Below are 23051 nucleotides of genomic sequence, written 5' to 3'. Positions count from 1 at the left end.
TTCCAGACTCACGACGGGAATCATTTTTCACTCCGTTCCTGCCTGTGAGGCCGAGCCTCCCGGTGTGGGTGCCGCTCTGGAGGCCAACACTGCCAATGTGTGAAGAGCTGATTTATGAACAGACAATAAGGCCGGCGCCAGGGGACAGCACATGGCCACTAGAGAGCGGTGGAGCCTCCCCAGCTCAGGGCGCGTAGACACAGCCCTGCAGTGCTTTAATTGTATGCATGCATTTCATTATAAGTCTTGGCCAAGAGCTTCCAGGCGAGGCAGGCCGAGCAATCAGACGATCTTGCATGGGTTGCTGAAATCCAGATTTGTCCTTTGTCAGCATAAACAGTTTAATTTGATGTTTTCACTCCTGAGTAAGCACTGAGTATTACATTTAAACCCCTCGTGAGGGGGAAGAATGCTTCCTTTTCATCAGCAAGTGTACCTCAATGTCAGAAAGTCTACCTTTTATTCCCAATGAATAAAAATATTATTCCATTTAAGATGCTCAGAAATGGATTTCTAAAGCATCCAACATTTTCATCAAAAACTGACTTCTCGAAAACTGCAGCTCCTTTTCCAAAGGCAACATAGTCAAGAAAGGAGTTAAATTTTACTCCAAGTAAATAATTTAAAGCACCACTTGAAAGGAACAGGGATGTTTCTTAGAATTGCATCAGCAATGTCTCGTTGACCTGACAGGTTATAAATACTTATTCTTCAGAAAAGACTAACAATTGGGGCATCCAGGCCTCGAACGTGAAAGGCTGGAGTCTCTCTGTTCATGTATTTTAATGAAACGCCAAAGAATGAAGCCAGAACACTGCTGTCCCTCAACCCAGGGAGTCCCTAAACCAAAGTGCAGGGGACAGGAAGAAGATGAAAATTACTTTAGGATCTGCTTCTCTTCATCAGTCTCCCACATCATTAGGCCCTGCCAGGAATCGGAAGTTCCCACTCAGCACTCAGCTCAGCACCAGGGGCCCCCCACTTCCACTGCTGTGGGAGCTCAGCGCAGCATGGCTGACAGGCCTTCCCAAGGCATCCTTTACGCGGGTCCACGTTTCAAAGTTAACAGCCCCAATTACAGGGACCTCACCTTTGCTGGCCTTTTTCAAGCGCTCATGTCCCTCAGGCTCCTCAGAGACAAAGGGCCACAGAGTTGAATGATATATAAAACATACCTAGTGTTTAGTTTTTTTCCTTTTTTTTTTTTGGCATGGGGAGGCTGTTGACAATCCTCTGGGTTCACTCCTAGCTCTGTGCTCAAAGATCACTCTTGGAGGGTTGGGGAGACCATACAGGTCAAACCCAGGTTCGTCACTTGCAAGAAAAAACACCCTACCTGTAGCTCCAGCCCCAGAACATACCTAGTCTTAATCACAAGGTAAAGGCTTGTCTAGCCCACAGACCTTTGGAGCACATGACAAGGACTCCTATTTATGACAAAGCATGTACAAAGTGCTGCTACAAATACTTTCTTGCTGAATTCACCTTGAGATTAGATAGTCTTTATTTCCATTTTCAAAAAGATAAAAGTAAGTCCAGAGAGGCGAAGGAACCTACTCAGAGTCATAAAGCTAGAGCCAGGCAGAGCCAACTGACAGTGAATCCCTAGACCTATGAATTACACAGTAAAAAGCCTTCCGATATATAAAAAGACTCTCCACGTAGTAGGTCCAGTAAGAGCCCTCGAAGCACCGGCTTATGGAGAGTATAACTACACTTCTCCACAGCAGAGCCCGTTGTGAAACACGAGCAGGTAAAGCTGAATTATAGGTTGCCCTCGCTCGTTTTGAAGCGGCCCTAAAGCACAGGAGCTGAAGCTGCGCATCCCACACTGCACTGTTATGGAATGGAGTCCTGGCACGGGCCGAGCCGGGCTGCAGACTGAGGGCTGGGCCAGAAAGCCAGGAGCACAGGCACGCGACCTCTCACACAAGCATGAGAGACGGCGACTCTTGTCTTCTGCAGTCCACTCGAATCCAGGGATGGCAGGACTGGCCAGGGCTGATGGTGACAATTCCCTGTCGCACGGCTGTGCCTTTCCGAAGAAGCTCATTTTCTAGCAGAAGGGCGCCATCTATTGGCTTAGTACCGCCTCTGCAGCAAGCAAAAATAGGGACCCATGATTCACCTTTCACCAGCGCCCAGGTATTTCATTCTGGGCACTTCACAGCAGCACTCATTTTAAGACCGAAAAATATATCTAGTCACTGCAGAGTTTAAATCTTTTGAAACGCATTGTTCTTATTCATTGAGGCCAAGAAAACTGTCAGAGTAATCTTAGAATGTCACAGAACAGCATGCAGGATGTGCTAGCACTGAAAATATCACCACCACGCACCAAACATCTATGCAGTGTTTTGCTACTCACAGGGCGTTTGGCTTTGGACGGACCACTTATTTCATTTTCCCTCTTCCTTTTCTCCCTTCTATCTGTGAAGCCTGTGGTCACATACTTTAGGTGTGGGAGATTACATACTTTTTTTTTTAATGCAGGAGTGCTGCTATTTATTCAGCCACTGATTAGGCTGATTGAATTGGGCATGAACTCCACAAGATTACATACTTTTGTTATGGCACCGGGAATCCCAAAAGGCTAAGTCACTGGGATCAAATCCTAGCACCCATGGGAACGCCCAAGATCTCAGCCTCACCTGCCCTCATGCCTGCAGGGAGTCACTCTACAGATGCCTTCTCCCTGGGCCTCCAGTATCTTTTCTTTTTAAATATTTTTTTCAATTTTTTAATATCTTATTTTCATAAAGTAGCTCACAACAGCTCTTTGCAGATAATATTCAAACACCAACACCAATTCAGTATCTCATGTAATCCTCACACGTGCCTTCGGGCAGGCTCCTCTAGCTCCCAGTCTATGAAAGAAAATCAGTGTTTACACGCCAACGTTGGACTTGGATCTAAACCCAGTTTGACTCCAAAGACCGGCGCTTTGCAGCATGCCACTCTCGCAAAATGCCATCAAGAAGCGATACACATAGGTAGCACTTTGGTAGACAGTGCTTTACAGAGTGCTCTGACCTACAGCATGCAATTTTGTATCCAAAAAGCGCCAGATCAACAGCAATCAGCCTCTGCAGAAGTGAGGGGTGTAAGACTCAGAGGGGTGCAGTGCCTAAGCCCTGGTCAAGTGGGACTTCCACCTCTTTTCCTAGGAATCTAAGTTACACTCCCAGTGGTTACAGAAAAGCCTGCTCTGGGCGGTCACCGACCAGGAGGTAAAACCGCACAAGCAGGGAGTGGGAAGCAGCACTCAGCCCAGCACCAGGAGAGGCGAGCGCTGATGGGACGCCCCGCTCACAATCACACAGCTCACACCTGGCGGGAAAAGAATTTCCAGCGACCACAGAGCGACGAAGACCACGGACCCCGTGGGAAAGCTTCCACTCAGGCCTGTGGACTCGGCAGAGTTCTGCTCCATTCACCTCTGACTTAAGGGTTGAACAGGAACATGGAAGAAGCATGTGTCGTCTTGTAGCACAATAATTTGATTCAGTACAGGAAGCATTTCAAAACCGAGTTATGCAGAAATATCAAAAGTCTGTACAAGGGCTGCACTTGAGCGTAAATATACAGAGGAGGTGGCAAGCCTGAATTCCCCACTGATGCTCCTGTGTGCCCGCTCAATTCCGAGCCTCCTCTGCCCACAGGTGAACCATTCGCTATGCTGACTGCGTCCCAGATCTCTCTAATTGCTAGGAGGCCCCGTACGCCGGGACGGAGAGGTACATGCCAGTAATTAAAAACTGTATAACCAGTTTATCTAGAGAACAGCTGTCACCCCCATGGCCCTGGCAGTGACCCCAAGTCTTCCCGAATGGTGCATAGTGATGTTTATTCCTTAAGTTAGAATTCCTAAATTGTCCAAGGGCCTCATTTCCAGGAATGTGGCGCTCCAAATTTTATTCATATTAATTCTCTATGTGAATAAGTGGGCAAAAATAAAAATTTTATATACCTTGCCAATGCTGCTTGCTACAAGGAACGCTGCCAAACTAATAGCAAAAGATGGTCCCCAAGCTTCTCCTGATACTACTTTGGTTTGCCTAATAAAGAAAAGCTGGCACATTAAAAGAATAAGCTAATTAATCTGAGAATTACAAGAACCCACATTTTGTCGATAAAAAAAAAATACAACCGAACCTTTCCCCCTTCCTTTATAAAGAAAAGGCAGGGCCAAAGAGATAGCACAGTGGGTAAGGGACTTGCCTTGCACACAACTGACCAGGTTCAATTCCCAGCGTCCTACATGGTCTCCCGAGCACTGCCAGGAGTGATCCAGCACAGAACTAGGAGCAAGCCCTGAGCAGAGTCAGGTGTGGCCCAAAACACAAAAGGTCAGAGACTCTTTCCCAGCTATCAACAATCACAATAATCAATGGCCTGCAAGTCTCAAGTAATGATTCCCTTAAAAAAGAAATAAGGGGCCAAGAGAAAGTGCAAAGGTTAAGGCGCTTTGCTTAGCTTGTGGCTCTGGCCACAACCCTGCTTCAAATCCTGGTCCGCATATCGTCCTCTCGGCAGCCACAGAGCCAGGAGCAAAGTCCACCCACCAAAAGGAACAATCCGAAGAAAGCAAAGGCTCTGTCTTCATCTGAGAACAGACCCAACCGCACTCGTTCCGCATCATGCCGTGCAGCACTCACAGCAGGCAGACCAGGTCCTGGGCTCTCATCCCGGCTCCTGGCCCTCCTGGCTGAGGGAGGCTGTCACAACTGCCTGAACTGCAACCCGGGGTTGGAGGACAGTCCCCACACTCCAGCACTGCAAGAGCCGAACAGGGGAAGCTTCTCACAACCAAGAAAGCTGGAAAGCCGGCAAAGGATCTTGGGAATGATCAGCACAGTGTCTCCCAGAGAGGTAATGGGGGAGGACCACGGGAAGGGGAGCCCTCAGACAGGCGCCCCCAGACACTGCTTGGTGAGTTGTGCCAGCACGTGCAAGATGCACAGGACGAGACAGGTGTCTCCCAGCCATGGAAATTAGGAGCAGGCTCCAGGCGCCTGGCCCAGCGCCAAGGCAGGCCCGTGGGTGGCCAAAACCCAGGCACCCGTCTTATGGGTAATTCTTTACTTCCAGCTCTTACTGTCAAATCACTGGTGGGGGGGAGGGGGGGAGAGAAACTAATTATACAGTTCTTTGTTTCTCATAATAAAAACTCATGACTTAACATGAGACTTTACACAGAATACTCATTTTCTTACTGGAGCTACATCTACAGAAAGCTCAATCAAATGACAGGTCACATTCCACAGGGACTCTTAAGAAGGACTTGCACGTCATCTGTCGTTGAAGGTTCAGCTAACAGCACACCCAAAATAAACATGCACTAAGACCAAATCCACCCACAGTAACGACTCTGGTGGTCTCATTTCAACAGTGTGGGGTGGGGAGTGAGAAGAGGGGAAAGGGCAGTGGGGAAAAAAAAAAGGAGGGCCTTGGTCAGGAGCACACACACTCCACTCAAGAGGACGACGTGGAAAAGTGACAAAGGACAGAGAACGGAAGCTGTATCACCAGAAGGAAACTGTTGAGAAACTCAGGTTGTGGGGTGGTGGGACGGTAGCTAATTTTTTCCTCCAACATCCACGGATTCCAGAAAATTCTGCTTTAATACGCAGCACAGAAAATCTGCACACAGAGCAGTTGGAACACACACAACAAATAAATGCCCTTTGGGAATTTGTGTAAATATTTTTAGTACTCAGAAGAAAGGTTTAAAAGCGCAACAAAGCAACATCTGCAAGCCGCTAATATCAAAGCAGCTGGGCAGTTCTGGGCTTGGCTCGAGCTGGAATCTCTGCTCAGTCACTCAGGCGGAGGACAGTAACAGGCAAGTTCCTAAATCCCGGTTTCAGGGCTTCATTAACAGAGTAGACGTGGGATCATGCACAGAACTGCAGCTGGAAAATGTGACAGCAGCAGCAAACTCTGGCCCAGAGACACTCCCTAATAGGCTTTGAGTAGTGTTGTTTTCCAAATAAAGGACTATTCCCATACGCCTGGGAGTGATGGGGGGCACACGAAGGGAGCACGACCCACGCCAATTCCTCCAACAAGGACTGAGCTGCAGCTACAAGTTCTCCTGCTAAGGCTCAGACCGGCTCTGACACAACCAAGTCGGGGACTCAGGAAACGGATTCACCACACAGTCTCCTAGCATGGAGGGCTCTGGAGCACTGGGAGGAGTCGTGTCACCTTTCACCAGGATGGGGATGGGGAAGGGATGACCCAAGGCTGGAGTTCTGGAACTGCAGAAGGGCCAGTCCGGAAGACCCACCCCAGGACAGACGAGGCCTGAGCAGTCACTGAGCGCAGCACAGGAAAGGGGCAGAGCCAGGAAGGGACTGGCCCTGAGAGGGCAGGGAGGGCCTGAGGACAGAGCCAAGCTCTGGCCCATGGCCTGCTGCTTGCTGTGAGCACTCTCCAGAGTGGCCCTCCTACTGGCCCCCGGACACCATCACCGTCAGACACCCTCAGCCTGAGCCACCTCCTCCCTACCCCGACCGTTCCCTGGCTCAAGGACACGGGACGGGAAGGAAGCCCCAGGACCAAATCAAGACCACACAGCCCGAATCACCCGGACCTTTCCCAGCCAGAGTTTTGGTCTGGCCTGCCCTTCACACCCCCAAACCTCAGAAAGTCTGACCCTTGTTCAGGCTGTGGACACTCACTCTGCCCCACTCCCCACCTCCCCACGCCCGCCTGCTCAACCACCCAGCAGATTTGGCCTGTCCCTGGAGAATCCTGGGGTGGGTGAAGCAGGGGATGAGCTCCTGCTCCTCCCCTCCACGTACAGAGGTCTCCACTTGTGTAAGTGTCGCTTCTCACCACAGCATTTGCTACTCTTTTGGAAAGGCTCATTCTGCAACATGATATTTTTTTTAATCCAATAATTTTTTTACTGAAATCCTATGGGTAAGAGCATGGAAGATGAACTATACTAAATCTTAATCTTTTTTTTTATTTTAGGCAGCATGGTTTACAATATTGATAATGGCAGGGTTTCCTGCATAATGCATTCCAACACCACACCCTCCACCACTGTCCCAGTATGTGTGTGTCCCCCAGTGCCCCCATCCAATCATCCCTACACTGACATGCTTCCTACTACAGACCAGCTCTCAGGGACTGCTGCCTTTGGGTATTGGCTGTTTCTTACATTCCACACACGATGACGATCATTCTGTGTCTGTCCTCTGCTCTGCAGCATAAGGTCTGACATTCCTCTTGGCCCCAAACCTGTTTCTTGCCCTCTCACCAGCTAATCCGTGAGCCACCTACTACTTCCAAGTAAAGGACTATTCATATATGCACTGCTGTGCCTTTATAAGGAGATACTGCTTTCTTTAAATATGTCCATAATTCAACCACTCGCACCAGAAAAATTTAATCAAAACTCACTCTCACCCACTCTCTGCACCCCCATCCCTCTCCCCCTCCCCCTCCCACCCAATCCAGAAATTCCACTACAAGGAATTTACCTGAAGTAAGTACTTAGCTGTATTTGTTGCAAAAAATCCAAAAACTAAAGCTAGAATGACAGTACAGAGGGTAGGTGCTTGCCTTGCACACAACCCACCCACGTTTAATCCCCAGCATCCCAAATGGTCGCCAGTGTACCACCGGGAATAATTTCTGAGCACAGAGCCAACAGTATCCCCTGAGATCCGCAGGATATAAAAAAAAATCAAAAACACTCAAAAACTGAAAGATCCACCAATAAGAGAATGTAAGTAGGACCACATGACGTGACCCTAGGCAGCCTCTACTATACATGCTGTGAATGTATAGATGCTGGCACAAAACTATTTCAAAACAAGTCAACGGTAAATCAGGACAATCTAATCTCATTCGCAGCTATTTTTCTTGGGTAGGGGTGGTTCCTACACCAGCAGTGCTCAGGTGCTACCCCTGGCTTTGTACTCAGGGCTCACTCCCAGCGGTGCTTGGGGAACCTTATGGGGTGCCGGGGACCAAAGCTGGGTTGGCTTCATGCAAGGCAAAAGCCCTCCCGCTAACCTATCACTCTGGCCCCACTGATTTGTATCTTTTTAAAATGGAGAGGTATGAGTTCCTAGAAAACTTTCACAAAACTCTAAGTGGTTACTCTGAAAGAGGGCCGTGAAATGCATGTCTTTTTATGTCCTACTTACATGTCTTATCACGTGAGTGAACTGCTCTCACCGGGACGTGCTTTGGCCTGCGGGCAGGGCTCAGTGGCAGAGGTTCTGCTTGCAAGTACACGGGCACGTGTCCAATGCCCAGCACCGCCCACATGCAGAGTGGGAGCTATGGCACTGCTGTGACCTCTGGCACCTCAACTAAGGTGAGGGAGCCCCGGCACACCATCACCAAGTGTGTGCGAGCACCGCGACTTAGGTATGATCCCCACAAGCACCACAACTGACTCTGGGACCACTGCAACCAAGTGTGCGACCAGACCCCCAACCTCCCAAGAGGAGGTTGTTGTTGTCACAACAAGAAGGGAGGAAAACCGTGGAGCTTGAGGAGATCTATTTGGGGGCCACACCCAACAATGCTCAGCTACCTCCAATTCAGCATTGAAGGGTTGCTCCCAGTTCAGTGCTCAGGCCCACATGGTGTGGGGACTGAACCCAGGGCTCCTCATGCGAGCCTTTGCTCCAGCCTGTCCAAAAGGGTTCGCTGTCACTAACCCCACAGGCCTTCCCAGGCACCATGCCGTCCCTCCTACCTGCTCTTCTCTTTACTATTCCATCCCTCCCAGATACGCAACACAGCATGTCCTTCTAGATGTATGTTTCATGCACGTCATGCATCACTGTATTTCCAGCGCCTAGCCGAGTGCTCTGCACATGGCATATGCGAAATAAATAGCTGATAATTGAACGAACCACCGTATTTCCCTCTGAAGGCTTGGCTCAAGTGAAGCAAGAGAAGTTCTCTCAGAAGGCGCCTGGTCTCCAAGGGGTCCTCCCCGGTGTTGGTCTTACAGCACTGGCAGACGGCCACTACTGGTGCTGAGGCAAGGAAGAGCATGCTCGCCTGGCTCGGAACCTGCTACAGTGACTTAAAGAAAAGGCTCTCGGGAAATAGCTGACAAATGAATCTGAACAGCTAAACTAAACCTCAAGCAATGATTCGCTTAGGTAGCAAAAGCCTGATGTCCCTTTGTCATCTGGTCTTAGATGACAACCAGAGTGCACAAAATCAAGGTTCCTGAATAGAGGTGCCCTATCAATCCCAGGCAAACCCTGTGGCCTTGGCCGTACCCTAGAGAAGGGAGCTCGCTGAAGGCCAGGCCAGAACAGAGCAACAAGCCCTCCTAAACTCAGGCATTTTGACTCACAGGACAAGAGACCGCAATGCAAAAGCAAATCAATTTTTTTGGGGGGGTCACACCCGGCGATGCACAGGAGTTACACCTGGCTCTGCACTCAGGAGTTACTCCTGGCGGTGCTCAGGGGACCATATGGGATGCTGGGAATCGAACCCGGGTCGGCCCCGTGCAAGGCAAACGCCCTACCCGCTGTGCTATCTCTCCAGCCCCAAAAGAAATCAATTTAATGCTCCCATTTTTAAAGTGTAACTGCGATAGGTCAATGCTACACTTCCTGAACTGGAGGACTTTAGGTCAAAGAACAAATATACTGAAAGACCCAGAGGTGAAGGGTTACAGTGCCTGCTACGCAGGAACAAATGTTTCCCCACACAACATTAACCACCGCAGCACGCCTTAAGAGAGGAAGCCAATGGAGCAAACATCACCAGCAGACAATGAGTAAACAGCTCTTCCGATGGCCATTCATTGCTCCCCGCTTCTTTCATGCAGGTCTAAAATTTTTTAAGTTTTCAAAAAAAAAAGTGAAACAACCTAATAGAAAAAGAAATCCTACCTCTAACACCTCTTAAAAGACTGTGATGGGGAAAATAAAAATAGGCCTTCTCTGAAGACAAACACATTTGAATAAAGTAATGTGGAACAATTCAAAAATTAATGTAAAATATCCTCATTTTGAAATAATGACAAAGGTTCATCCATATGGTATTTGCAGCTAAATCATTCTCCCCAATATACAGGGACCATCTGTTGCACGAAAAACCTTCTAAGCAGCTAGGTAACACAAGGGAAGAGCAGAGTCTCACTCCGGTAATTTCCAGACTATTGAAGGCAGCTCTGTCGAACCAAGATACCAAAAACAAGAATGTGAGAGGTAAACAGCAGCTGGAAGAATACTGGCTACACCAGGCCCGTTCCAACTGCCAGACCCGTGCAATCCAACTCAGAGCTTTTAACAAAGAGAGAGAGAGAGAGAGAGAGAGAGAGAGAGAGAGAGAGAGAATTTCACAATTCCAATATCTCTAAAGAAAATTTTATTAATCTGGGAGAGGGCGATCATTAAGAAGCCTTCTCTTATTCTGCATTTATCACTAAAATACAAATAGAGCAGCGCTACGAAAAGAGCAACTACCCGGTCCGTGAGACCAGGCTCTGGCCCAGGAGCCGCCTCTGCATCATCCCACCCATCAGGACCTGGTGTAAACAGCAGGGAGCATCAGTGCCATTCACAGGGGAGGAAACGGGTTCAGAAGGGAATTTGCCGCACATGACTGCTCAGAGAGAAGTGGTAAGAAGGAACCAGGTCACTGAGATTCACGAAGTCCCTCCCAGTCCACGGTGATGCCACCAGGAAACCCTGACCCAGCTGCTCTCAGCCCAGAAGGCTCCTCCCTTCACACCCCACCCTACTTCTAAGTCCCCTGGGCCTCGATCATCTTTCACTTTTTTGCTTTGAGAAATAGCCGTGAGATCACAGATGTTCAGAAATCATAATGCCACTTCCCAGGTACCCTGGGTCCAGCCTTCTGTAAAGTTAGCAATTTACAGCTATGCTACCATTAACTGCATCATTCTTTTTCTATGTATGAACACATACATTCTTCCACAGCAGCTGTTGTCTACCCCCACACTGAAATATAAACTTCCTTGGGACAAGAATTCATCTGATTTTGCTCAGTGGGCCTAATCCGGAGGGGGAACTCCATAAACATCGAAAGGCTGGATAAAAGTGCTGCGCTGCAATCCCTCATCAGCGCAGACACACCTATTCTGTAAGAGACCATCTGGTTACCCGAGACAATTCTGAAACATCAGGGAAACATCACTCACCCATCGTGACATAAGGCAACTTATCAGTTGATCCGTGAGGATAGATGCTGTAGAGGTGAGGTCCAGTAACATCTACTCCCCCTAAAACTAGGGCAGCACCAATGTAACCTTGATACCTGGTGATCAGAGTAAGCATAAGGGGGAAAAAAAAATGAGTCTACATTGATCACTATAATTGACCAAAAACTATGAGAAGTTCAAGAATCAAAAGCTTTTCTTATACTGGAACTATCTCACTGTGTTCTAGTTTGATGAAACAAAATGGGGAATAGAAAAAAAAATTGATATCTACCATCAGTTAATAAAAACTGGTGCATAGCATTCCACATATCTTACCTTGTTTCGCAGAGTCCTCTCTTGTTTCTAAACAGTTTTTTAAATTTATCTAGTTACCATGAAATACAAAGTTATTCAAGATTGAGTTTCAGTCCTACAATGTTCACGCACTCCTCCCTTCCCCAGTATCCACTTGCTCCCACTGTGGTCCCCAGCTTCCCTCCACATTCCCCCAGCCTGCCTCAACAGCATACTTTTCCATTTTCTTTTTTTCCTTTTAGGGGTTTGGGTTGCAATACTGTTCCAGAAAGGTATCATGCATATCACTTTCCCTCCTTTCAGCACCCAGTTCTGGTCCAGAGTGATCCCTTCCCACTACCACTGTCAGCGTGGCCCCTTCTCTGACCTAATCGCCCTCCCCACATTTAACAAGCTTCCTGCTAAGGACCAAACCTCCTGGCCTTCATTTCTATTGTCTTTGGGTCTTATTCTCCTACTATGTTTCTTTATATCTCACAAGTGAGTGCAATCATTCTACGTCTGTCCCTCTTCCTCTGACTCATTTCATTCAGCATGAAACTCTCCAGACCATCCATGTACCAGCAAATTCCATGACTTCATCTTTTTTAATGGCTGTGTAGTATTCTGTTGTGTAGATGTACCATAGCTTCTTTATCACCTATTCTTGGGCACTGGGCCGTATACAGATTCTAGAAAGCAGCCCCCTCTTAAGAGATGCAATAGATCTCACTTTGAGGACAGTAAATCAACCCAAAGATAGTATTTTCCCAGTGTCTCAGAGTCATTTCTGCTTACTCCAAGGCTATCAGCATCATTTTTCATCACGCCTCGCTGTGATCTGATCAGTCTCCTTCAAACTGAACTATGAGGGGTTTCTACACTGCCATTCAACCTCACCACACATCAGGAAACAATGGTTCATGTCAAACCACATTTTCTTCTGTATAAACCTACAAAGTTAGTCATAGATATGAGTTCATATCGAGTAAACAAGTTTTTTCCCCATGCAGGGAACTGTATGATGAAAAAATTCCATGAGACCCATTGCTATAGCCCACAGGATAAAGCTATGTCCTGCTCTGGATTAAGACAGGTGTATGCGATCTACACCATCCCACCTCCATTTAACTTGGCAATGTTTGTTCCTTCAAACTCTGGCCTCCTAAACTAGAGTTTTAAACTAGAGTGGGGGCTGGAGCAATAGCACAGCGGGTAGGGCGTTTGCCTTGCACGCGGCCTACCTGGGTTCAATTCCCAACTTTCCATATGGTCCCCTGAGCACTACCAGGAGTAATTCCTGAGTGCAGAACCAGGAGTAACCCCTGTGCATCACCGGGTGTGACCCAAAAAGAAAAAATAAATTAATTTAATTAAATTAAACTAGAGTGGGTTGACCCCACGGGGGTATAGTAACTTTTTTAAACTTTGCTTTAAAATAAAATTTAACATGTGGAGCTGTAATGATAGTACAGCAGATAGGGTCTTTGCCTTACATGTGGCCAACCTGGTTTTAATCCCCAGCACCTCATGTGGCCCCTAAGCACTGCCAGGAATAATCCGAGTTCAGAGCAAGAGTAACTAACCTCTGTGCTTCACTGAGTATAGCCCCTAAACCCAACCCCACCGCCCAAAAGAAAAAAGTTAAAACCAATGTTTCCTGAGGTGAGAAGTGAGTAGGGTGTTTGCCTTGCACGCAGTCAACCCAGGTTCAAGCTCCAACACCCCAAATGATCCCCTGAGCCCAACAGGAGTGATCCCTGAGCACAGAGTCAGGAGGAAGCCCTGAGCATCAGTGTGGTCCAAAAACAAACTGAAAAACCCAGTGTTTTCTCACGTGGCAGTATGGCCCCCAGAGCACAGGAATGACCCCAAGGAGCAGCAATGGCCCCAAAGTCCATGGGCTACAGCAATGTGTACACTTTATCCTGTGGGCTACAGCAAAGGGAGCACTTTGTCTTTTTGAAAGAAGTGGTGTTGATTGAAGAGGTACTTTTTCCCCTGAAAGGGGTCGGGGGGGGGGGGGGTGTCATAAGCAGGTAAGTCTGGGAAATTCTGCCTGGTTGATTTTCTGTTTCTAAAGTTATTTTGAAACAATGAACTTGGCGTCATTTTTTCACCATTACTCTGACCTGCTAGAATCTGTCTGCTAAATAAAAATGCTGGATTTTTAGTTCTCCACAGTCTTCAGCTCTTTGGGAAGAAAAATTAAAACCAACACTTGCTGAACTGATCTAATGGTATAAGTAAAACTTACATAATCAAAACCACCAAAGTAGGGGGCTGAAGCAATAGCACATCAGGTAGGGCATTTACCTTGCACACGGCTGATCTGGGTTCGATTCCCAGCATCCCATTATAGTCCCCTGAGCACCACCAGGAGTAATTCCTGAGCACATGAGGCAGGAGTAACCTCTGTGCATCACCGGATGTGACCCAAAAACTAAATAAATAAACCACCTACACAGTAGATTACCTGGAACATAACTCCACATCTTGAAGCACTCTAGCTAGAGAAGAGACCTCTCCCTTGATCACCAAATTGTTACTTCAGAAAGAACCTTCTACTGATAAGAGGAAAATAAAAGAACAGAGAAAGATTTTATAAAGAACCTCAGAAAGAAACAGAGGACAGGCAGATGGAGGCAGATGGATCTGCATTACTGCCTCCATCTGCCTGTCCTCCGTTATTTTCTGAGGTTGCTTTAAAATCCTTCTCTGTACTTTAATAATGCAGATCCAGCACACAAGCTAGCAGCCAATTAGATCCCAGCCCCCACCTGCCCAGGTCCCCCCCATTCTACCTCTGCCTACCAAACAGGAACTGCAATAAAGGCAGTGATCACCTTGTGGATCCCTTCTGGGTAAAAGAGAAACCCTTCAGCCTCTTTGTCACCCTAAGTTCAATGGGGCCCTGACCATGCACCAGGCCTTGTGTGAGGCATTGTGCTAAGCCCTGATTCTTCATTCATTTCCCCTCCAAAGGCAGGGGGCACCCAGGATGTGACCAGAGGCAGAACACCTGCCTTGCATGTGTGAGGGCCTGGGTTCATCCCAGGCATCCAGAAAAGAAAAAATTTTTTTAAAAAGCCACGTTCATGGAAGTGAAAGTCCAAGTCCACATAGTGTAAGTACTAGAGTCTGAATTTGAACCAACACTCTAAAATCGAATCCTATCCATCTTTTTCTTCATACCAACTCATCTTATATAAATCATAAATAAAAGGAAATCAAATTAACAAATGAAATCTTAAATACATGAAGAACCATAATTAACCTAGTCTATATTTTAAAATGTTCCTCTCAAAAAAGGATAACACCTAAATTTGATAAATTTAACTTTTACGGGGCTAGAGCAATAGTACAGCAAGTAGTGTGTTTGCCTTGCACAGGGCCAACCGGGTTGGATTCCTGGCATCCCATATGGTTTCCCAGCACCACCAGGAGTGATTCCTGAGCCCAGAGTCAGGAGTCAGGAGCAACCCCTGAGCATCATCAAGACTGACCCAAAAAGCCAAAAAAAAAGCTTAACTTTTACAAGGCACATTAACTCAAAATACTAAAACACTGAAATAAATTGTCTGTAAGCCCTAAAACTCTCTAAAGAACCATCTTCCAATAATAGTCGGAAATGATCACTCTGGACAAGAATGAGTGCTGAAAGGGATACACATGATAACTTTTCAGTACCTGTATTGCAAACCATAACGCCCAAAAGGAGGGTGGGAGGAAGAGAGAGAGAGAGAGAAGAGAGAGAGAGAGAGAGAGAGAGTGAGTGTCTGCCATAGAGGCAGGCGGGGGTAGGAGGGAGAGAGGGAGACAGGGGATATTGGTCATGGGAAATGACACAGGTGAAGGGATGGTAAAGGAACAGATCTTAGAACACTGTTTGACTAAAACCCAATTATGAAGAATTGTGTAACTGTGTATCTCACAGTGACTCAATTAAAAAAAATCTGCAAGACTGATCAAAATGCTTTAAGTGATACTGCAAAGAATCTTGATATTCTAATTACTTCAATTGCATTAAGTTTAAGATGGTTTTAAATGTAATGCAAACCACAAACCACCAGAGGGAGCTTTGCATTTAAAATTCAAATTACAGAAAGGTCTTCAGAAAACTTTTTTTTTTTTTAATTTGTTTTCAAGAATCTTGACAACAGTTGTGTTTAGCAAGCTCTCAGACTACACAGGGAGAGCTTTCTTGGTCGACAACAATTCTCTGGAGCTGGTCTGATGCAAAGAAACAAATCACTGGCACAAGAGCTGCCATCAGCTGGGGCAGGAATGAAGTTGACTCAGCTAGGATAGGCTTCTTCCTGCCCGAGACTCCTAAACCCGAATCTCAATCTATGAAATGGGAGCGAAACTGCCGGCCTCACTGCAGAGTCTCAGAAAACCTCCGGCATGCACTGAGCCAGCAAGGGCCCCACGAGCCCAGGTGAGAGCCCAAGGGTCCCAGGAAGGTGGAAGTCAGGCAGGAAAGCGCAGTGACACACTAGGCCCTGGGCAAGACCTTCTAAAGGTAACAATGGGCTATCAAGCTTTTCAAAGTCAGTCCAAAATACTGATTTTTAACTCAAATCTCCCCACTGACTGCCAGCAGCAGAGCTGAAAGCACTTTATGACCCACATAAGATTTCCTACATTAAAAATATATTTTTTTCTCTAGAACTGAAGGAGGCAGCCTGTGAGCTGCCCCACTTAACAGTCTTGGCCGTCTTGGCCGGCTTCCCTTCATTCTCACACAGCCCTTGGGTGGGCATAATAGCATAACAGCTTGGGTGGGAGGTGGGAGCACACAGGGAAGGAGAGAGGCACCTTCGTCAGGCAAACCCCTACGTGTCAAGTAAAGACACTGCCATACAGCGCCTGCCTTTAGAAAGGAAAGAGGGGAGATGTTCCAGAATTCTGAGCAGCGCCAACCCTTCCCTGTCAGTGGTGACTGCAGACCTTCGGCCATGGATCTGTGCTCCGGGGGCTATCAGCGTCAGGATAAAGGGTTAGGATACACATCCGCACTAAGAGGAAGAGATGAACTGAGTAACAACGCAGCTGCCGTGGAGGAGGAGGCCATCAAGAACGAAGCCCCTCTCACAAAGGAACAGCCTCCCAGGAACCGGGGCAATTCTGGGCTGGGCTGAATGGGAGCCGGGGCGGAGGCAGGCAAGCAAGCGCTATTCTGGAAATAATTTCTTTCTTTCTTTCTTTCTTTCTTTCTTTCTTTCTTTCTTTCTTTTTTAGTGAAACACCATGAGGTACAGTTGTTGACCTTACAAGTTTCTGTGCTTGGGTTTCAGTTATACAAAGATCGAGTAACCATCCCTCCACCAGTGCCCATTCTCCACCCACAATGATCCCAGTAACCCTCCCACCCCTATTCTGGAAATAATTTCTAAGTAGAACTAAACAGCTCTTATCTACAGGAAAAATAAAAAGAAAGAGAGTCTGGAGAGATGGTACAGCCAGGAGGGCTCCTGCCTTGCTCTTGCCTTGCAGGTTCGGTCTCAGTATTACACATGGTCCCTGGAGCTCCGCCAGGTCCGATCCCTGAGAGCAGAGGCAGGAGGAAGCCCTGAGCACAGCCAGGTGTGGCCAAAAACCCAAAAACCAGACTGAGAAGGTGAAAACTGGTGAGCACTAATCAAAGAGTGACAACATGACAAAGAGCTGGGAAGAGAAACCGCAGAGGCAGCAATGAGCACTGGTGCCCAGACAATGACGGCGCTTCCGTCAGTCGGCTTGGCTCGCCGTTCACCTGCAGTTACCAGCCTCTTCTCAGTCACAGGACAAAAGATCAGACATGAAGCACTTAGCACAAGGCCTTGCACAAAGACAGATGTTCGCAGGCTGCAGAGATAGTATAGCAGGGACGGAGTTTGCCTTGCACGCGGCCAACACGGGTTCGATTCCCAACATCCCATATGATCCCTCAAGCACTGCCAGGAGTAATTCCTGAGTGCAGAGCCAGGAGTAACCCCTGTGCACTGCCAGATGTGACCCAAAAAGCAAAATAAATAAACAAATAAATAAATTCTTAAACTTGCCTTTATTAACAAAAAAATAAATGTAAAAGTCACCAATGTCAGGTTTTAGCTGTAACTCCCTACCCTTTAAGGCAGGAAGACAAAGACAAATGCGTGACCATCTTTAAGCAGGCAAGAATTATCTACTTGTATTGCTATTTTAATTTGTACCAATCTCATTTTCAATCCCATGTGATTCTTACACCTCAGGAAATTACTAAACTGCTCACATAAATGTATTAATGAAAAACACAGAGCCCACAAATTCAAATATGTTATCAAAAGTCTTATGCAATTCAAATGGCTTTGTAGTAGCATCTGACTGCTGGAATAAAATATGTCTGCCTGAATGCGTTTTCTCTCGGTTCTAGATTTCCCTGGGCTGAAAATCTAAGGCCTGAGAAGCAGCTTAAGAAATTCCCATCTGGGCCTTTTACCTGAAAAGCATCTGCTTCAGCATGCGATTGGCCGTCACGACTCTGGGGAGGCGGCCAGTGGAGAGGGAGTGGAGCTCCAAGTTGGAAGAAATGAGCTGGGTCGTCATGTCTGTGTCTGCAGCTGTCCCAGCACCACAGCAGCTGAAACACAACCAGAGACTTAGCTGAGATCCAATTACCGGAGGGCACGATAAGAAAGGAAGCTCTGGAGAAGCTCAGGTGCAGGTGTATATATAATGGAATACTATTCAGCTATGAGATAAAGATGAAATCTTGCAATTTGCTGTTCTTCGATGAAATCTGAGGCAGTCATGGTAAGTGAAGTGTGTAAAAGGAAAAAGCACCAGGGAATCCCATTCACATATGGAGTATAAGGAAACATAGAAAGGGATTAGACAATTTCCAATGGTACAACCCCAAGACATGATCACTAGAACCGGGATCTAAGGTGTGGAGGAGGGTAGGGGAGCTGAGGAGAGAACCTTGGGAAACTGGCAAAGGGATGTAGCACCCTGACGGTAGGTATGGTGTAGCAGTGCAGCATGTATAAAACAATGAAGGGAATGCCTAGACAACAAAGGGGGTTGGGGGGGAGTTCCTGCCACAGAGGCAGGCTGGGGCTTAGGGGGGAAAACAGGACATTGGTGGAGAGCAGTAGGCACTGGCGAAGAGACTGGCACCAAAAGATCTAGGTCCAAAACTCATCAAAAACATTCCTGACACCCTGCAACAATTCATAGTGATTCAACAAAGGAAAAAAGGCCTTTTTTTTTGGGGGGGGGGGGGGAGGGGGGCGGGGGGCGAGGGAGGAGAGGAGGAGCACACCCAGCAGTGCTCAGGAATTACTCCTGGCTCTGCACTCAGGAATTATCCCCGGCAAGTTTGGAGGATCATATGGGATGCCAGGGATCAAATCCGGGTCAGCCGTGTGCAAGGCAAACGACCCATCCACTGTACTATCGCTCTGGTCCCAGGGAAGGACATTTCAAAGCAAAGCATTTGGCACAAACAAAGGCAAAATAGCATGTACAAGAGAGTAACAAACATGGAGGAAACAGGGACTGTCCTAGTGTAACCAAGCCACAATGTTTATTATCCCCAAAGTAGTGAGTGAGAAATGAACCAGGGTTTGAAACCTGAGATTATTCCCAGTACCTCATAACCCCCCCCAGGCATCACCAAGAGAAACCCCCAAGTAATAAGCTGAGTCAGGAGCTGTCCACAAGCCTACTGGCTATGGTCCCAAACACCACCCCCCCAAAAAATTCAGGGATCAAAGAGATAGTAAAGAGATAGTTTTTTTTTTTTAAAGTATTTGAGGGCTCTTCAGTGAGCTTGATCAGTGGTTAAATAGCAGCACTTCCACATTAAAAAAGAAAAACTAGGAAAGTTTCTCAACTACAATTATTTGCTTCTTTTTCCTGTGTAAATGTCCTGTTACATTCTAATGGCTTTACTAGGAAAGAAGATGTGTGTTAAAAGGTGACTTTAAGGGGCTGGAGCAATAGCACAGCGGGTAGGGCGTTTGCCTTGCACGCGGCCAACCCGGGTTCAATTCCCAGCATCCCATATGGTCACCTGAGTACTGCCAGGGGTAATTCCTGAGTGCAGAACCAGGATTAGCCCCTGTGCATTGCCAGGTGTGACCCCAAAAAGAAAAAAAAAGGTGACTTTAAGGGGATAGAAAGATAGCACAGTGGGTAGGGCAGTTGCCTTGCATGTAGCCAACCCAAGTTCAATCGTGGAACCCTATAGGGTCCCCAAGCTCCATCAGGTGTGATAGTGATCCCTGAACTCAGAACTAGGAGTAAGCCCAGAGAACTACCAAACAATCAAAAAAGTGACTTTAGAATTGTAAAGAGGAATAATTTTTAGATTTAGTTTATTAAGAACTAATCCTTTTTTTAAGATATACTCTATTTTCTCATGCAATTTAATTTACAAGGGAAAATTGGAATTACATTTGAATTTCAAGATTTTAAAATAAAACAATACCAAAATTAAAAAAAAAAAAAAAAGTCGGGATTTTTGAGGCCAGACACGGCAGCACTTGGAGGTTCTATGCCCAGGGAACCATGTAGGACCAGGAACTCAAAGGGGGTCAGGTACATGCAAGGAAAGTGCTTTGATCTCTATACTGCAGTGGTAGGCTACTTGCCTTACACATAGCCAAGCCGGATTCGAGCCTCAGCACCACATATGGTCTCCCAAACCCCACCAGGAATAACCCCTGAGGGCAGAGCCAGGAGTAAGCCGAGCCAGGTTGACCAAAAACAAACAACAACCAAAAAAACCCTGTATTATCTCTCTTCACCCTCCCCCCAAAAGTAGTGTTTTGTGTGCCTGGGGGTTTTTGTCTGCAGGGGACATACCCAGCAGTACTCATTCCTGGCTCTACTCAGGGATCTCTCCTGGTAATGGGTGCTGAAGAAGACCCTATGTGCTGGGGATTGAACCAGAGTTGGCCACATGTGACACAAGTATCTTAACCCTTGTACTGTCTCTATGGCAAAACATAACCAATTCTGAGCTTCCTACAATTCAATATAGCAAAAAACAAACAACGAACTGGAGAAGAGAGCAGACGCAAAGGTGACATGTGCAATATTTGAGCTGAGAAACAAAAAGCATATGAAGATCGTAGCAGAGAGTCTAAGAAAGAAAGAATTTCAGAGGAAACAACAGAAAACAGACCAAGGTACAAGTGCCCTGCAAATGATCAAGCAACAAGGCTTAAGGGTGGCAGGCAGGTGGAAATGTCATTCAAGGAAACAGAAAGGAAACACGGGTCAAACAATATATTTAGTGAGGAAAAAAAAACTCTTTTAGCCCTAACAAGCTTAAATCTGTAAGACCAATTGATACTTACTAAATGTTCGGTGATATGAAGTGGATTTTTGAACAGTTCTTGTCAGCAACAACCATCCCTTCAGTTGCTCTTGTATCTGCTCCAAGAACAATGCCATCCTATTTCAAAAAGAAAAAAATTTTTTTTGGTTTTCTCTAAGCAAATATAAACCACAGCCCTCCCCAGCTATTCAGGAAATGATGCTGCCATCCAGAGCTCTCACCTCTAGCTTCCCAATCCCAACCCCATCCTCAGCCCTAACCCCTACCCAATATACTGAACCAGACTTTCAGAACTCAAGAAAAGACAAGGAAGCCTTAGCAGGTGAATCCTGAGAAGGTTCCTGGGGCTCCGGACATGGTCAGGTCAGGGCTACCCCCGAACATGCCCAACACCACCACCTGCGGCAACACCTCCCTGCACCCCAGCACTGCACGGCTGGGTCCCTACTACACAGACCCAGGAGCACAGCCCGGGAACTCGCCCCTCCAAAAACAAGGACAGGGGCTGGAGCGATAGCACAGCGGGTAGGGCATTTAGCACGCCGCTGACCCGGGTTCGATTTCCAGCATCCCATATGGTCCCCCGGCACTGCCAGGAGTAATTCCTGAGTGCAGAGCCAGGAGTAACCCCTGTGCATCACCAGCTGTGACCCCCCCCAAAAAGCGGGGGGGTGGGGGGGGGGGGAAGGGAAAAACTAAAATTAAATTTAAATAAAACAGCTACCTCTGTCGATTTCTTTTTAAAGGCTATCCCTCTTTCTCTTTAAAGACTTCGAACAGTCTTTAGCAAGGCTCTTGACCCTTACAAACTTAAGGTGGGGATCAATCACGATGCCCATTCGCTGGACAAGGATAGCTGGGCTCTGGGAAGACAAGCGGCACAAAGTTAAACGAGGCCCAGTAGTCCCTTTTATCCTCCCATCCTCACTTTCCGCTTCCTCAAATAGTAACTACTGCGGGAAAGAAAATCGACGCCCCCAGTCAAAAAACAAAAAAAAGTCCGGGAAGTCTAGAAACCGGTGGTAAGCGCCCCCAAACTCCGAGGAGCGTCTCCCCTGCACGCCCGATTGCGTTCGCGACGCGCGCCCTCCCCGCCGGCGCCGGGGGCGGCCCGGTGCCCACCGGGGGCAGGTCCCAGCCTACCTTGTAGACCACCCCTGCGATGGTCGTGCCGGTTTTCCGGGCCGTGGGGAGCTTGTACCCTTTCTTGGCAAAGTCGGCTTCCAAGACGGCATTTCTGAGGGCGAGAGAGAAGGCGGTGATGGGCAGGAGCACGCGGCGCCGCCGGGCCCCACGGCCGCCTCGCAGGGAACTCGGAGCCGCGGCCACACTCCCGCATCTGCTCACCGAGCCCCCCCGACGCCACCACTGCCACTGCCCGGGGGCCAGAGAGACGCCCCCCACGCGCAGGGGGCGCGGCGGAGCCGACCTCACCGGGCGCCTCCAGGCAGGGTCCGATTCCCCTGAGTCACACAAGCCGACGGGCCTCTCGTCCCGCCGCCAGCCCTTCGCCCGACCTTCCCAGCTCAGGAAGAAGGTCCCGCTCTGCTCCCCGCACCCCACCCCTATTCCCGCCCTGAACCCTGACCCGGGCCGGGGCGCACCTGCGGCAGTTATCGAAAGAGAAACCTCCAACCGGGGGCTGGTACACTGAAACAGCCGCCATTTTCCCAAGTAAGAACTTCCGGGTCGGGAGGGGCGGGAACCCGCGGGGAAACGGCGAGCATTTCCGGCGCCAGGGCCGAAAGGGCGGGGCAAAAATCCGCCCTGGGGAGACTGGGCGTAGAGTCTCGAGTTCCTAGAGAAGTCCGGATCTACTGGAAGGGTAGCGCCCCAAGTGGCCTTGAAAGAGAACTGGCTCCTAGAGTTTAAAAAAGGGCTTGTCCAAAAAGGTGGGCGCATCTAATACTAGATCCCCAGCCCGCCAAATCAAAGATATTTCTACCGTTATTTCGGCTCCGCAGGACTTGGGAAACAAGTATGTCCAAGTTCCAGGCACGGCCCCACCACCCTCTAGCTCTGAGCAAGTCCTCTCAACTCTGAATCTGTTTCTTCCACTGACAAAAGAAGTTACAGCAGCTGTGAAATGACCAATCAGTTCATGAAAAGATGCTCATTTAAGAAAATGCAAATCAGGGCTGGAACGGTAGCACAGCGGGTAGGGCGTTTGCCTTGCACGCAGTAAACCGGGGTTCGATTCCCAGCATCCCATATGTTCCCCTGAGCACCGCCAGGAGTAATTCCTGAGTGCATGAGCCAGGAGTAACCCCTGTGCATCAC

General features: G+C 47.9%; 1 protein-coding gene across 1 annotated transcript in view; it reads right to left on the bottom strand.

Annotated features, from left to right (window-relative positions):
• The window catches only part of PSMB7 (proteasome 20S subunit beta 7), a 59049-nt gene extending 36584 nt beyond the window's left edge, over nt 1-22465 (bottom strand). The window contains exons 1-5 of the mRNA XM_056138660.1: nt 22376-22465; nt 21915-22008; nt 20791-20888; nt 17922-18062; nt 11165-11280 (exon numbers count right to left, since the gene is read on the bottom strand). Coding sequence (XP_055994635.1) covers nt 11165-11280; nt 17922-18062; nt 20791-20888; nt 21915-22008; nt 22376-22437 — 511 coding nt within the window. The 5' untranslated portion in view covers nt 22438-22465. The remainder of the gene's footprint in view (nt 1-11164; nt 11281-17921; nt 18063-20790; nt 20889-21914; nt 22009-22375) is intronic.
• Between the last annotated feature and the right edge of the window lie 586 nt (nt 22466-23051).

This window comes from Sorex fumeus, unplaced genomic scaffold (genome assembly GCF_029834395.1).
Source record: "Sorex fumeus unplaced genomic scaffold, SorFum_2.1 ptg000129l, whole genome shotgun sequence".
Lineage (NCBI taxonomy): Eukaryota > Metazoa > Chordata > Mammalia > Eulipotyphla > Soricidae > Sorex > Sorex fumeus.
This window is presented reverse-complemented; position numbering and strand designations above follow the sequence as displayed.